Source organism: Mya arenaria, chromosome 3 (assembly GCF_026914265.1).
Source record: "Mya arenaria isolate MELC-2E11 chromosome 3, ASM2691426v1".
In the NCBI taxonomy this organism is placed as follows: domain Eukaryota; kingdom Metazoa; phylum Mollusca; class Bivalvia; order Myida; family Myidae; genus Mya; species Mya arenaria.
Genome location: NC_069124.1, coordinates 63568176 through 63582214, shown reverse-complemented (window position 1 = coordinate 63582214; position 14039 = coordinate 63568176). Strand labels below are relative to the sequence as shown.

The following is a 14039-nucleotide window of genomic DNA, read 5'->3' as shown; positions in this document are numbered from 1 at the left end:
AAAGTGATCAAACTGATTATGAATTTTGCGCATGTAGCATTATTTCGGATATCCCGATTCGGATTGTGTCATAATAATCGATTTTTATTTTACAAATTTTATTTGGCCGATTGAAGTTTACGCTGTAAACCGTTTCTTTATTATTCTCATAATGTTTGAAGCATGGTTCTCAATAAGAAGTGGCTGTTGACCATAATGGGAGGTTCAAATGAAAATTGGTTTGGTTCAAATTTAAACAAAAAAATGAATAAATATTTTTTAGTAGTAATACATATTACGTAGAGGCAGTCATTTATTTTCTATTTGAGACAGTTCAACAAAACTTCTTGAGGACCCAGTCTGAGTGAGATTTAAATTCTATAGTTGTATTTCCAGTTATGTTGATGGTTACAAAAGTCAGGGATGAACAGACACCTCAGCCAGTGCATCCAGTTGTTCCTGTCAATGACTGACAATTCAATCCAGAGGCCATGATACTTGGATTTATGGCTGAACATGCTCCCTGGCACCACAGTAGTGTGTCTTACTTAAGACACTTGCCAAAGATACAAAAGCTCTCAGCGAATTAAAACTTCAAAGGTGTACAGCATCATACAAGATGACGTACGGAGTGGCTAGCCATTTCAATGATGAACATGTGGAAGAGTTAATGGATCTCGGTTTTGTTTCAACTAAGACAAGTCAACAAACACAATGAGAAAACTGTTGCAGCTATTTTTCTGCTATAGAGAAAAAAATAGTGTTGAGACATTTGGCCTCCTTAAAAATCACTAGGGCTGATTCTGAATCAATTTTCATAGAATTTGAAAGCCTGTTTGAGAGACTTGAACTGCCGTGGGATAATCTAGTTTGTGTTCTACTGGACTCATGTAACACCATGAGGGGAAAAAATCTGGCTTAGGGACCAGAATACGTCAAAGTCCACCATGTCCACAACGGCTACGCTGCCAAAGCATTTAAGTCCTGTTTGGATATTACTTGGAATAATATATATAATAATTAATAACACTATATTCTCATCAAATGTGCAGAAAATGGAATAAATACTCTTTTTATGATACATAAAAATTGAATAATTAACACTTTTACAATGAACATTTGTAAGCATGATAATCGATATGTTGTTTATTATTATAAATCAAACATCCCACAGTGTAGACTGTTCATACACAGGCATTTGATCATAGCCAGTTGAGTTTTATGGGAAGTGGACAACTGAACCAAAATGTCAGGTACATGTCTAATGCCTGTGACTTCAGGTAAAAAAAAGTAATTTTAACTTTGTTTAAAGACAAAGGTGTTAAACTTCACTGCTAAGATTCCTGATAATTGTTCTGATTGTGGATGTCTCGTGTTGTACATAATTATATCTACCAAACCGAAAGGTGTACTCCTTGAACACTATTCTAAGGCAAAAAAGGGTATTAGAATCCTTGAAATACGGAAAGCTTCGGGGGGCTTCGCCCCCCTTGTCCCCCACCAGGGCTTTGCCCTGGACCCATCGGGGCCTTCGGCGGCCCCCTGAACCCCACGCAGACATTTTCAGGATTGGCAACTTGGCTCTGTTATCATCCCTGTATACTGTATCTCGATCGGTTTAGCGTGGGTTTCAATAAATTCAATCAAAATGGCGGCTTCCGGTATAAACAATGTGGCTCGAAGTTTGGAAATTAAATCTTATTTTTGACAATAAATATGTTTTGAGCATGCTTGAAGTCATTGTTGATCGTCTCATGCACTAAAGGATCATTATTTAAAGCAATCATTATGCAATAAAGCATGTGTATCTGAGTCTGGTAGCGATTATATTGCGTAATTAGTGACTCGTTTTGAATGGAAATCGGAATGATCAACTAAGTACTATTATATTCAAGTCATAATACAAGGGACCAAAATTTTACCTCGTTACGAAGATGCGGAAGAAGAAAGATCATCTTAACTGAAAGATGAGTCATTGTTTGGTCCAAATTGATGTATGAAGCTCATTTTTGATCAAATTCTGACAAAACAACAGTTTTGAACAAATATCTTTTAATAGTCCCCGCTATTCCGGACTTATGGGGGGGGGGCATATACAATTGGCTGGTGCATAAAAACATCTAAATAACCAAAAAAAGTACTCTGAAAAATACCCTTGTTCTTTTTGGTTTTAATAAGCACATGTCATTGCATTTCCCGTGATAATAAAAACAAAATTTAGTCTATGTTATATGGAGTCTGATGTTTGATGATGCCTGTGTAAGTGATCATTTTTTACAAATCCAAAATCAATCCTAAGTTATGTCTAAATACAGTTGCATATGATGTTAAACTGATTCAGGTAGATTTATTTAAGTCGTTTCAAATTTTTTACGAAAAGCAGGGTTATTTATTATTATGAATGATCGTCATATTAAAGTACGTTTTAATTATATAAGAAATTAGATTTATCCATATAATGTTTGTACTAAACACGGATGAATAAATAGTATGTATTCCGACATTTTCCCAATGTCCGTCCATTAGAGGTTCAGTTCAAGATGGCATTAAAATGGGTTTAAGGGCAATTATTTTGAACAATCTTTCTTATTTATATTGAATATAAGGAAAAATATATTTTTCGCTCTTCGCTCGCTTCGGTTTTTATGAAAACTGACAATTTTTTTATTTATTTTTTTTCGCTCGCTCCAATTTTTTTTGGCAAAAATCCGAGGAACTAAACATTAATTTGGTGTGGCCTAAGTCAATATCTCTATCCAACCTACTTAATTTATCAAGGGAAATTTTTAACTCTTATTATGCATAAAATGCAAATTATGGCCCTTTGTTATGGCCCTTTGTTTTGACCAAGTTTTGCATGTAAGCTCATTACAGCTATTTGAGAACCCATGGGCCATTTCGAGGGGGATTTTTTGTCGCAAAAAGGAAATTCAGATGAAAGCAATGCTACCTATTCCACAATACAATGATTTCAAAATGTTTTGTTGCATCACATATGATAAAGAATCAAGATAGTATCAATGGATTCTAAGCAGTGACCCTTTACCATTTTTTTTCATATTTTTTGGTACTTGCACGTCCTTGTCTTCATCTTCAAAACTTATAATGGAATTTAAATTAAACTTGGTATATAGATAGAGGGTAATGCTATGATGTGCAGTGCTAAAGAACAATAAGCCTTTCTTGCATATTTATTAATGAAGTTGTCTCCCCTTAACCATTTTTTTTTATAATCAGTGCTTGCACATTCTTGTCCAAAAAAATAACTTCATTCATAAATTGTTGATGGGATTGGAATAAAACAGTTAGGTGGCAAGTTATCTCCCCTTAACCATTTTTTAATAATCAGTGCTTGTCCCGGCCATGATGGACTTTGGAAAGTAATAAAGGGATTGATATAAAACTTGATATATAGATACCTGGCAATGAGAGGAAGTGAAATGCACAAGAACCGTTATCCTGTCATGCATATTTATGAAGATACCTCCCCATAATATTTTTTTTCAAAATCGAAGCTTGTCTTGGTCATATCTTGAAAAATACTAAAGGGATTTGAAAAGGGACTTCTAATATAAATCCATAGCTATGAGAGGAACTGCATTGCAGAAGAACCCAAATCATGTCCTTCCTCTCTTTAAGTTATCTCCCCTTTACCTGATTTTTTTTTCAAAAATTGGTTCAGGTTGGGGCCATATCTTGAAAAATACTAAAGAGATTGAAGTGAAACTTCAAAAACAGATAGTTGGCAATGAGAGAAAGTTCAGTGCTCAAGAACCATAAACCTGCCCTTCCTCTTTCTTAGTAATCTCTCATTATGCCCCCCCCCCCCTTTCGAAGAAGAGGGGTATATTGCTTTGCACAGGCATGTCGGTATGTCGGTCGGTCGGTCCGTCGGTAGACCAAAGCTTGTCCGAGTGATAACTCAACAATTCCTGGACGTATGGTCATCAAACTTGACATGAAGATTGGGCCTGACCAGTAGATGACCCCTATTGATTTTAGGGCTCATCAGGTCAAAGGTCAAGGTCACAGTGACCTTTAATGGTAAAATAATTTTAAAGCTTGTCCGAGTGATAACTCAACAATGCCTAGACCTATGGTCATCAAACTTGATATGGAAGTTGGGCCTGACCATTAGATGACCCCTATTGTTTTGTGGGGTCATCGGGTCAAAGGTCAAGGTCACAGTGACCTTGAATGGTAAAAGGATGTCCGAGTGATAACTCGACAATGCCTGCACCTTGGCCCTCATTCTTGACTTGGGGGTTGGGCCTGACCAGTAGCTGACCCCTATTGTTTTTGGGGCTCATCGGGTCAAAGATCAAGGTCATAGTGACATTGAATGGTAAAAGGTTGTCCGAGAGATAACTCAACAATGCCTGCACCCATGGCCCTCATAATTGACTTGGAGGTTGGGCCTGACCAGTAGATGACCCCTCTTGACTTTGGGGGTCATCAGGCCAAGGTCAAGGTCACAGTAACCTTTAACGCAAAAAAGTTAACAAATCTTCTCCCAGTGATATCTCAACAATGCCTGAATCTATAATCATCAAACTTGACATATAAGTTGGGCCTGACCAGGAGATGACCCTTATTGATTTTAGGAGTCATTGGGTCAAAGGTCAGGTTCACAGTGACCTTGAATGCGAAAATGTTTCAAGTGATAACTGGACAATGCCTGCACCCATGGCCCTCAAACTTAACTCAGAGTTGTGTCTGACCTGTAGATGACCCCTTATGATTTAAGGGGTCATTGGATCAAAAGTCAAGGTTACAGTGACCTTGAACAAAAAATGCTTGTCTGTGTGATAACTTGTCAATGCCTGCACCCATGGCCCTCAAACTTAACATTTAGATTTTTGGTGACCAGCTGATGACTACTATGGATTTTGAGGTCAAAGGTCATGGTCATAACACACTCTATCCTCAAACTTTGAATGGTCATAATCTTAAAACTGCCTCAACGGCATACAATGTTAGCGACAAATCAGCTGTCATTTCGGTCCATGCATATTTCATTCAATTGTCCATATAATCCTGACAACATGGCGCTCAGAGGGGGCATAATGTTTGACAAACATCTCTTGTTTACCTCATATTTTTCAAAATGGGTTATTGTCTGGGCCATATATTGGAAAATACAAAAGGGATTAAAATGAAACTTGAAATCCTGGCAATGACAGGAAGTGAACTGCATGATATCCATAATCCTGCCCTATAAATGTTTTGAGTTATCTTTCTTAAATACCTCCTTATCCTGATATGTTTTTGTAAAGGGATTGAAAATTGTACATTGATGGAAATAAGAGGAAGTGTAATACCCTAGAATCATCATCCTATCCTGCATATCGATGCTTATCAAGGTCATTTCTTGGAATGTACCTGGGAGATTCAAATGAAATAAAGAATATAAATAAATGGCAATGACAGGAAGTGTAGTACCAAAACTTTATAATTTTAGCCTGAATATTTATTCAGTTATCTCCCTGTATCCAGATATTTTTCCATATCCGATTCTTGTTTGGGCCATAACTGTGAATATTCTAAGGTGCTATTGAAAAGTAACTTGGTATAAACAGATGGATGGCAATGACATAAAAAAAAAGATTGAAGTTTTAAAAAGGTTATCATCCAACATTCCTCTTCAACTTCAATTTCATTGCTTGAGATATACTTAAAAATCTAATTGTCAAACCTGCGTGTCCATATCTTTCCATGTTATTGGAATTTTTCCACAGTGTATAATAATGCTACATCTGTTCACTTTCTACCAGCACATTGTATTACCATTTCTGCTTTTTCTTAGAAAATGGGCGTATGGGTAGCATCCAGGTCTTCCAGCAAAACTAATGTTTTTTTTAAACATACTTTGTTAAAATGTGGGACTGTTAAAGCTAGCAGGTTTTGTCATCAGCCTTTTATAGTAAATAAATGAAAATTAATACACAAAACTCTCTGGAAACTGAGGAAAATTTTCCAAATTTTAGGTGATGTATGACACAGTATGAATTTGACCTTAATATATTTTTTTTATATAAGGCTTAACTTTATTAAATTAAGGCAATATTCCAAAAATGGTGTCGATATTATTATAACATGTTAACCCAAACACACATTTGGTACTGTAAGCTTTCTATTATGGATAGTTGGTACCTGTGTACATCATCATGGAGACAATCATATATTCTAGGTTTTGTCATAGCCAATCAAGGGATGCAAATGGAACTTTTTGTTCACTTGTTGATGGAAACAACATGCAGATATAACTCTGACTTCAACAATTGGCAAGAAATGTCCGTTATCTGTCTAAAAAACAGGCAAACATTGGCATTTGCTTTGCCGCGCTCTTGTTTAGTGTTTGTTCTCTTGTCTCCACCAGAACAATTGCCTGATGATTTCTGAATGAATTATTTAGAAGTCTGTTGACAAAACAAACCATCAGGATAATGCTTAGTCATTAACTGATTTTACAAATTGAGTTAGTATTTATACTTTTATACTTGGTACTGAGAAAGTATTTATTTTGGTTAAAAACAACTAAGGCATTAATGGGCTATGCCTGACTTAAACTAAAATAATTGTTGGTAGACCACAAACAAACATAAACTGATTCTTGTTAGTTTATGTCTTTGCAAATTTGTATATTACAGGAGTTTGATGTTCCTCAACCCCTGACGGCCATACAGACACCATTCAAGGAGAAGGAACCCAAATTCCCTTTTCAGGTAACAGTAACAGCTTTTTCCTCATCTAGCTGCAGTGTTGTTGTATTCTATATGTGCTTAGTGTTTCAATCTAATGGTGTGCTCGGCATTCTACACTTTTTGTGTCCCTGGTTCCTCTTGCGGTATTCTGATATTCCATATGTTCCTAGCTACTACACCAAGTTTTATAGTGTCCTGGATTCCCCTTGCAGTATCCTGGTTATTAATATGTGCCTTGTGTTCTACACCAAGTCTTGTAGTGTTCGGGATTCCCCTTGCGGTATTCTGGTGTTCCATATGTGCCTTGTGTTCTACACCAAGTCTTGTAGTGTTCGGGATTCCCCTTGCAGTATCCTGGTTATTAATATGTGCCTTGTGTTCTACACCAAGTCTTGTAGTGTTCGTGATTCCCCTTGCGGTATTCTGGTGTTCCATATGTGCCTAGTGCTCTACACCAAGTCTTGTAGTGTTCGGGATTCCCCTTGCAGTATTCTGGTGTTCCATATGTGCCTAGTGCTCTACACCAAGCCTTATAGTGTTAGGGATTCCCCTTGCAGTATTCTGTTATTCCATATGTGCCATAGTGCCTAGTGTTCTACAGCAAGTCATATAATGTTCGGGATTTCCCTTGCGGTATTCTGTTATTCCATATGTGCCATAGTGCCTAGTGTTCTACAGCAAGTCATATAATGTTCGGGATTTCCGTTGCGGTATTCTGGTGTGCCATAGTGCCTAGTGTTCTACACCAAGTCTTGTAGTGTTCGGGATTCCCCTTGCAGTATTCTGGTATTCCATATGTGCCTAGTGTTCTACATCAAATCTTATAATGTCAGGGATTTTCCTTTCAGTATTCTTGTATTTAATATGTGCATACATGAAGTGTTTTACACCAAGTCTTTCAGTGTCCCGTATTCCCCTTGCAGTATTCTGGTATTCAACAAAAAGGGACACTTGATTTCAACTGGTGATGTCCCTATAGGATCCCAGGGAAACATTTTTCATGTTTGTGTTGCCCCTGTGTTTCTAGGGCTTGTAGTATGCTTTCTATCTTGATGCATTCATTGTCCGATCGATTTGTCCAAACATTAGGCCAAAATCTTTAATATGTTGTCGATTGCTACTTATTGTTTATACATGATTTCCTGCAGTTATAACCTTAAAATGTTTGTTTTAATAGTCTTCAATGTTCATCTCAGTTTGTTCCATACCTGCTCTTAATGACAAACCATTAATAAAGGTCTGTCTTTTTCTGCATGCCAGATAATTTCACAATATGATCAATCATCAAAATGCATCTGGAATCTTTGTTGTTTTCAGTGACTTATTTTTGTGAAAAGCTTGGTTTTGTTGGTTGCATGGAAAACATTCTACCTTGGCTACAACTCAAGAAATGTGCAAGAAATTCATGTGAAACTTAGTACCCATTCTGTCAGCGACAATGTTCATGTGTTTAACAAAGCCCATAAAAATGTGGCTTTTATAATTATTGAATAATTGTACTTTTCAATAGTAACAATCCCTGCAGTCTGGCATTATTGCATAATTATGCTAGCATTTGATAGCATCAGATATGCTTGACTGTGTTTACATCACATTTGTATGGGAATATTTTTAAATAGAATTTATTTTGAACTTGTAACAAGTTATTACTTGTTGTTTTTGTTAATATTTCAGGAAAGCAACAAAGCAGACCAGGCCAAAACAGGTATTAATCTTAATAAAGATAAGGCAGAGTGTTTTCCCTGTTAGTCATCAACATTATTAGACAAAAAAATCATAACATCACCTCCATCTGACAAGCCTTGGATATATGCCGGTGCATTAGTTAAAGTGACACTCTTATTCAAAATCAATATAAACACATGTATAACAATTATCAATTATGACTGAATTTTTTTTATAAACTTACTAAATAATGCATTTATGGAAAATATTAATTACTGTTAACAAGATTGTAATCGTGTATTTAATAGCAGAAAGCGCAAAAATATTAAATGATTGGTGAATGCTAAAAGATTTACTGTAATCTACTTTAGTCTCATAAGGTAGAAATACTGTGTTTTATGCTCATTAATTTCAAAAAAAAAATCAGTATCCTTCATAAGAACCATTGTTTTTGACATTTATTCATCCATTTTGGTATATTAAATCAATTGTATTCATTGTGGAAAATCTTATTTGGGAGTAAGAGTGCATCTTTAAAATCGTTTGTAAAACAAGTAATACTTATATAAATCAATTACAGTGATATTTTTATTACAAAGTTCTAATTGATCCCCAGTGAAGTGAATTGTTGAATAAATAATTGATAAAAAGGAAGGTCAGGTAAGCTGTGGGCTTAATAATACATTATTAAACAAATCATCATTGGAAATTGGACTACTCCCTTAAGCGATATTACAAAAGAAAGTGTAACTTTCTACATTGATTTTCCCTTGCACATTATTTTCTATCAAAAGTTTCCCATCTGTATTAATATTTTCCAGTTGTTCTCAGGGGAGAACAGTATTGTCACTTCATGATTGTTCTCAATATATGAGAAGATGAAGGCAGATAGGTTTACAAACAGTACTGTGAATTAAAATATAGGTCAGGGATACCAGCTGTCAAGTGCAGTGACACTGTGTTAACACACTGTTTTTACACCACTCATGAATTCTTGTCTAGTCATTAATTATTCATTTCACACTGGAAGAAAATTCTCTGCATCAATGCTAAGTGTTTCATGAGGTGTTAAAAGATCACGAGGTTAGTTGAAAGTAGACTACGGACCAATTGTAAAGCAAAAATGGTACTATATAATAGAGTGATTTAAACAACGCTGTAATGAAAGCAATTGTCAATATACATTACTATTATGTAAGTGTTAACGCTCATTCCTTTGCCTAAGGGATTGTCGTACTGCTTCTTATTTAATAATCTAGAAAGCCTCTAATGAAAACGACTGCCCGACTTATGCAGAATTAATGCTTAAGTTACGCAAAAATAAACAAGTATTTCTTATTGATTTGATTTAAGTGTCTTTATGCAATATAGTAAGGCAGAGTAATTTGAAGTGCTATTACTATTCATAAGTGACCTCTAGTTTATTTTCACGATAAGATAATAGAGTTTATTGGACTGACATCATGATGACGTAGTTTTAACAATACACCACTCTGGTTTACGCACTCATATAAAACGACAGATGTAGTTTTTATTTCTAAAGAAAGGTAACTCCGTCTATATTAATTGGCCAGTGAGAGTTTGTTATTATGGCAGTTGTTTTTTTAATGGAAGGTTTAAAAAAATAAAATTAGTTAACATACATTCTAGGAAAACCAAAACACAGGTGTTCCTATAGATTGATTTCATTTTAATAGCCTCCATGTATTGAAATGAGTTATTAAACATTTTCAAACACTAAATGGTAATATTTCATATTTAAGTTACAAAATGGTATGCAAGTGGTGTCATATGTCGTAAGAGGAGTATCAATCATTTAGCAACACGTTTTGTAATTAAGTTGATAAAGTATAGCCAGTGTGCCCAGTGGTAATCAGTTTATCTTTATTTTGTGAAAGATTTCTGGTAACAGACGCTCAATCCCCTCCATGTTTAAACAGACAACATGCCCTGGAGAAAACTTCCATGCAGTGTTCATCCATCAAACTAGCTTTTTCTTGTTTGACTGATGACCTTTTCTTAAGTTCAAGAAGATTAGATCATTGACATTACCAGGCGATTTTGTGGTTTACAAAGGCTGGAAGATGTTATGTCAGGATGAATATAGTCTGTCTGAGGACATTTCTTTTGTCAATATTTTGACCTTTGAAATTTCTTCCAACATTACCCCATGATTTTTTTGGTTTAATGTCAGAGAGGAAGGTTGATTTTATCAAATGAAAGTTGTAATTGACTGTACCTTCACATCAATAATAATGGTATTGATTTTCTATTAAAAGTAAAATATATCACACACCTCAGATGTAAACATATGTCAAAATATATATGTAAGAGTTTTATTTTTCGACAGTTGCTAGTGTTGGTCTCATTTATTCAATAAATCTAGGGGTTTTGCTTAAGAGATGAAGGAGGTCCCTGCACCCTGCCCTTTTTGTAGCACCCCTTGCCCTCATGGAAACCAGCATGAACACCCTTCTGCCTGACTAGAATTGAATGCTTTAGATAATCAGAAAATTTCAATGTTTTGTTTAAAAACGTATTTAGTTTATGATTATATAATACGTACATTAGCTTTGGTAGTGGAAAGCTACTAGTACTTCAATTAATCCTATTTCTAACATTTGTTATCAAATTTATAATATTTAAGTTTTTCACAGCCCAAACTATGTACCATTTTCACTATAAGCACCCTGTTGTTTTCTGCAGCACCCTGCCCCCCCGGCTAATCCCTTGTTAAAACCCTAATAAGTCATTTGTCATTGTTAAATCCAGATAAGGACATTATTGACAAGAAGCAGACATATTGGACTTTTCTGTAATGACAGCAGCTGAATTGTAACATGAACACTATTAACTATTTATACTGTCATTTCCTCAAGTATAATTACCAGTAAAAAAAAATAGTTTCATTTGTACATGCCATTTTGCAGCTCAGCATATATGATATACAATCCGCCAGACTGATTAATGTTTGCTTCAGTGCAAGAGAAGGCTAGATTGAAGTCATTTACTAATTAAATGATGAAAAAATTATTGAACGTGCAAATACTACCATTCCTTAGATTTTGCCGGCAAAACAAGTATAAAGACATGTTAAGAAACTGATTAAAAATGGATGGTCCATTTAAGCAGTGTAAAGTAGGTCACTGTACCCTGGGATTCCCCTTTTTTGTGATGGCTATGGCATGTAAAACACTTGTGCCTAGTTTCATGCCATAGTTTGCACAGTTCTTTTAGTATTTGCATATTGCAGTATTAAGGAAATTGTTGGTCCGGTATTTGAAATGTAAGTATAGCAATTTTCATAGCACCTCATGATTGTATGCCAAGATTTTTTTGGCAATAGGAAGGAATGTACAATGCATGTCTGGCTGAAGATCATCAGGGCCACAGTGTCTTGGCCTCTCATAAGAACACAAGTACTTGTTAACCCAGGAACATACCAGATAATCATATATAAAACATATTATCAGAATTTGATTTTGCCATTACAGACCTGTTTTTGGGTGCTGGAGCTGGCAGCAATGTTAGAGGTGAGGATTTAGGGGGAAAGGGCCCTCGTGGAGCCCCGGTAATGTTGAGCCCGGTCCAGTCACGGGTTGTCGAGGAGATACAGGAGAAAGACACAAGCAGCAGCGACGATGACAGCGCTAGCGAGTCAGGCACTGATGACAGCAATGATGATGACGAACAAGCCCATGACAGGTATTAATCAAGAAATAGTTTTGGGCCTAACTTAAATTGAGGACTTTTGAAAATATAAATATGCCTTCCGACTGGTGTCCTTGTTTGGCAAAAGGATACATCATTTTATTACTTGGAATGATAGATGATATTTTTCTGAACAGAGTAAGGTGATATTCTTATGAATAGAGTAAAGCTTTTTCTGAGAATTTTTGTCTTATTGAACAATGAAAAATTCAAAATTTAGTTCACATTAAAATCTTGTTCAGTAAATGTCATCAATTCTCTCAAGGCCAATGCAGCAAAGTAGAAAAGGATTAATCTTGACCAGTGCTCCAGCTGGCCCGTTTTTCAATGGCGCAGCGCCCGTGCCCCTTTTCTTACCGCCCTGCCCCCTTTTTGAGTAGTGCCCTTTTCACAAATGCTCTATTAGCACCAATTATCCCGTTTGTGCCCTTTTTACTATTGAAATCATTATAAAAGATCGGCAGCCCTTAATCCGCTGTCATAATTGAGACAAATTACGTAATACTTATGATAATAGTGTTCCCGCTTGGTGTCACCATGCCCCCATTGACTGCTTAAAATATGCCGTACTGCCCTTTCATCTTACCATGTGCATTGTCCAAGTCATATGACAGCTGATTGTGTATTTGTGTAGTGAGCAGACAACCTGTGTATTCATAATCGGTCATCTTCTAATCCAATAATTAAGAAGAGACAAATAGGGAAACATCGGCAGGAGGCGGAGCTATTGAATGTCAGCCAATCAGAATATACATTGAGAATTCGTTCATTTAATGATGAAAGTTCGTAAAATGCGATAGAAAATGGGAAGGGATGGTGAAAAATGTTGTCAAGCACAATTAAATCTTTTAAAATAATTGTTAATTGTATTGTACTGAAGAAAATCGTCATTTAAACATTGTTGATTTGAAGCAGACGGTCACTGCCGATTTGTAAACATAACAAAGGTGGCGCTAACACAATCAAATACTTCACTATTTCAGTAAATGTTTTTTAAAGTTTATTTGTAAAATATTCTTGATGAAAATTTTATTGTAACCTACAAATATATGCTGATGCTTTATGTAGTGTTTACCTATCGTGGTTATGATCATGTCAAAATTCGCCGAAACCGCCATTTTGTCAGAACAAATTTCGGAGTTATTTTATCAATGTTCTATGTTTTATAAGTGATTTTTAAAGAAAGGGCAGTGATTTTTATTGTCATTTTATTCTAAAACATTAGCATATTAAACATTATTTTACCAAAGACAATTAAAAACAGCCAGGCTGAATGTAACATTCGTACCCAATCCCGATCGTACCAAACTAAGATTCGACACCTACATATTTGTTTTTTGTGTATTTATTTATTTGATTGCTTCAAATGTTTAACTGTCTTCGATTTTTGGAGAAATATGTGACATTGCACTAAAGGAGTCTCCAGACAAGTACAATCATACTACCACAGACAAAAAGACAAATTTTAATTTTGGTATTCAAACACACCCTTCCAAATTTGGAGATAAAAAACAAACTTTTTTTGTTCAAGTCTGGAAATCATGGAAAATGATTTAAATTGAGTATGAAAACAAATCAAATTCTAGGTGGAGACCCCCCCCCCCCCAAAAAAAAAAACAAAACAACAACAACAACAACAACAACAAACAACCTTGTGACAGGGGTGGACCCCTCCCACAACCACCCCCAATCGCCCCTACACGACTCATGTAGTTGCCCTTTTCAAAACTCCACCCTGCCCTTTTCAAATCCTGGCTGGAGCACTGTTGACTAACATGTTGTGTAAAAGGTTACTGTGTTTGTAAAAATTGTTGAAAAATTGTTGAATTGATAACTCAAAGCCCTCAAGGATTTTACTGTATATTATTACATAACATCAACAATGTATGCAATGCTATGAATCAAGGAACTTGGGCCCATTTCAAATCTTATTTGTAAATTGAAATCATCTTAGTGTCATAATTGGGTTATTTTGCTTAA

General features: G+C 35.6%; 1 protein-coding gene across 2 annotated transcripts in view; it reads left to right on the top strand.

Annotated features, from left to right (window-relative positions):
• Nucleotides 1-14039, top strand: part of LOC128226777 (AF4/FMR2 family member 4-like) — an 85504-nt gene that overhangs the window by 13735 nt on the left and 57730 nt on the right. For both annotated transcript variants that reach the window (XM_052936823.1, XM_052936822.1), the window contains exons 5-7: nt 6630-6704; nt 8358-8388; nt 11843-12053. In XM_052936823.1, coding sequence (XP_052792783.1) covers nt 6630-6704; nt 8358-8388; nt 11843-12053 — 317 coding nt within the window. The remainder of the gene's footprint in view (nt 1-6629; nt 6705-8357; nt 8389-11842; nt 12054-14039) is intronic.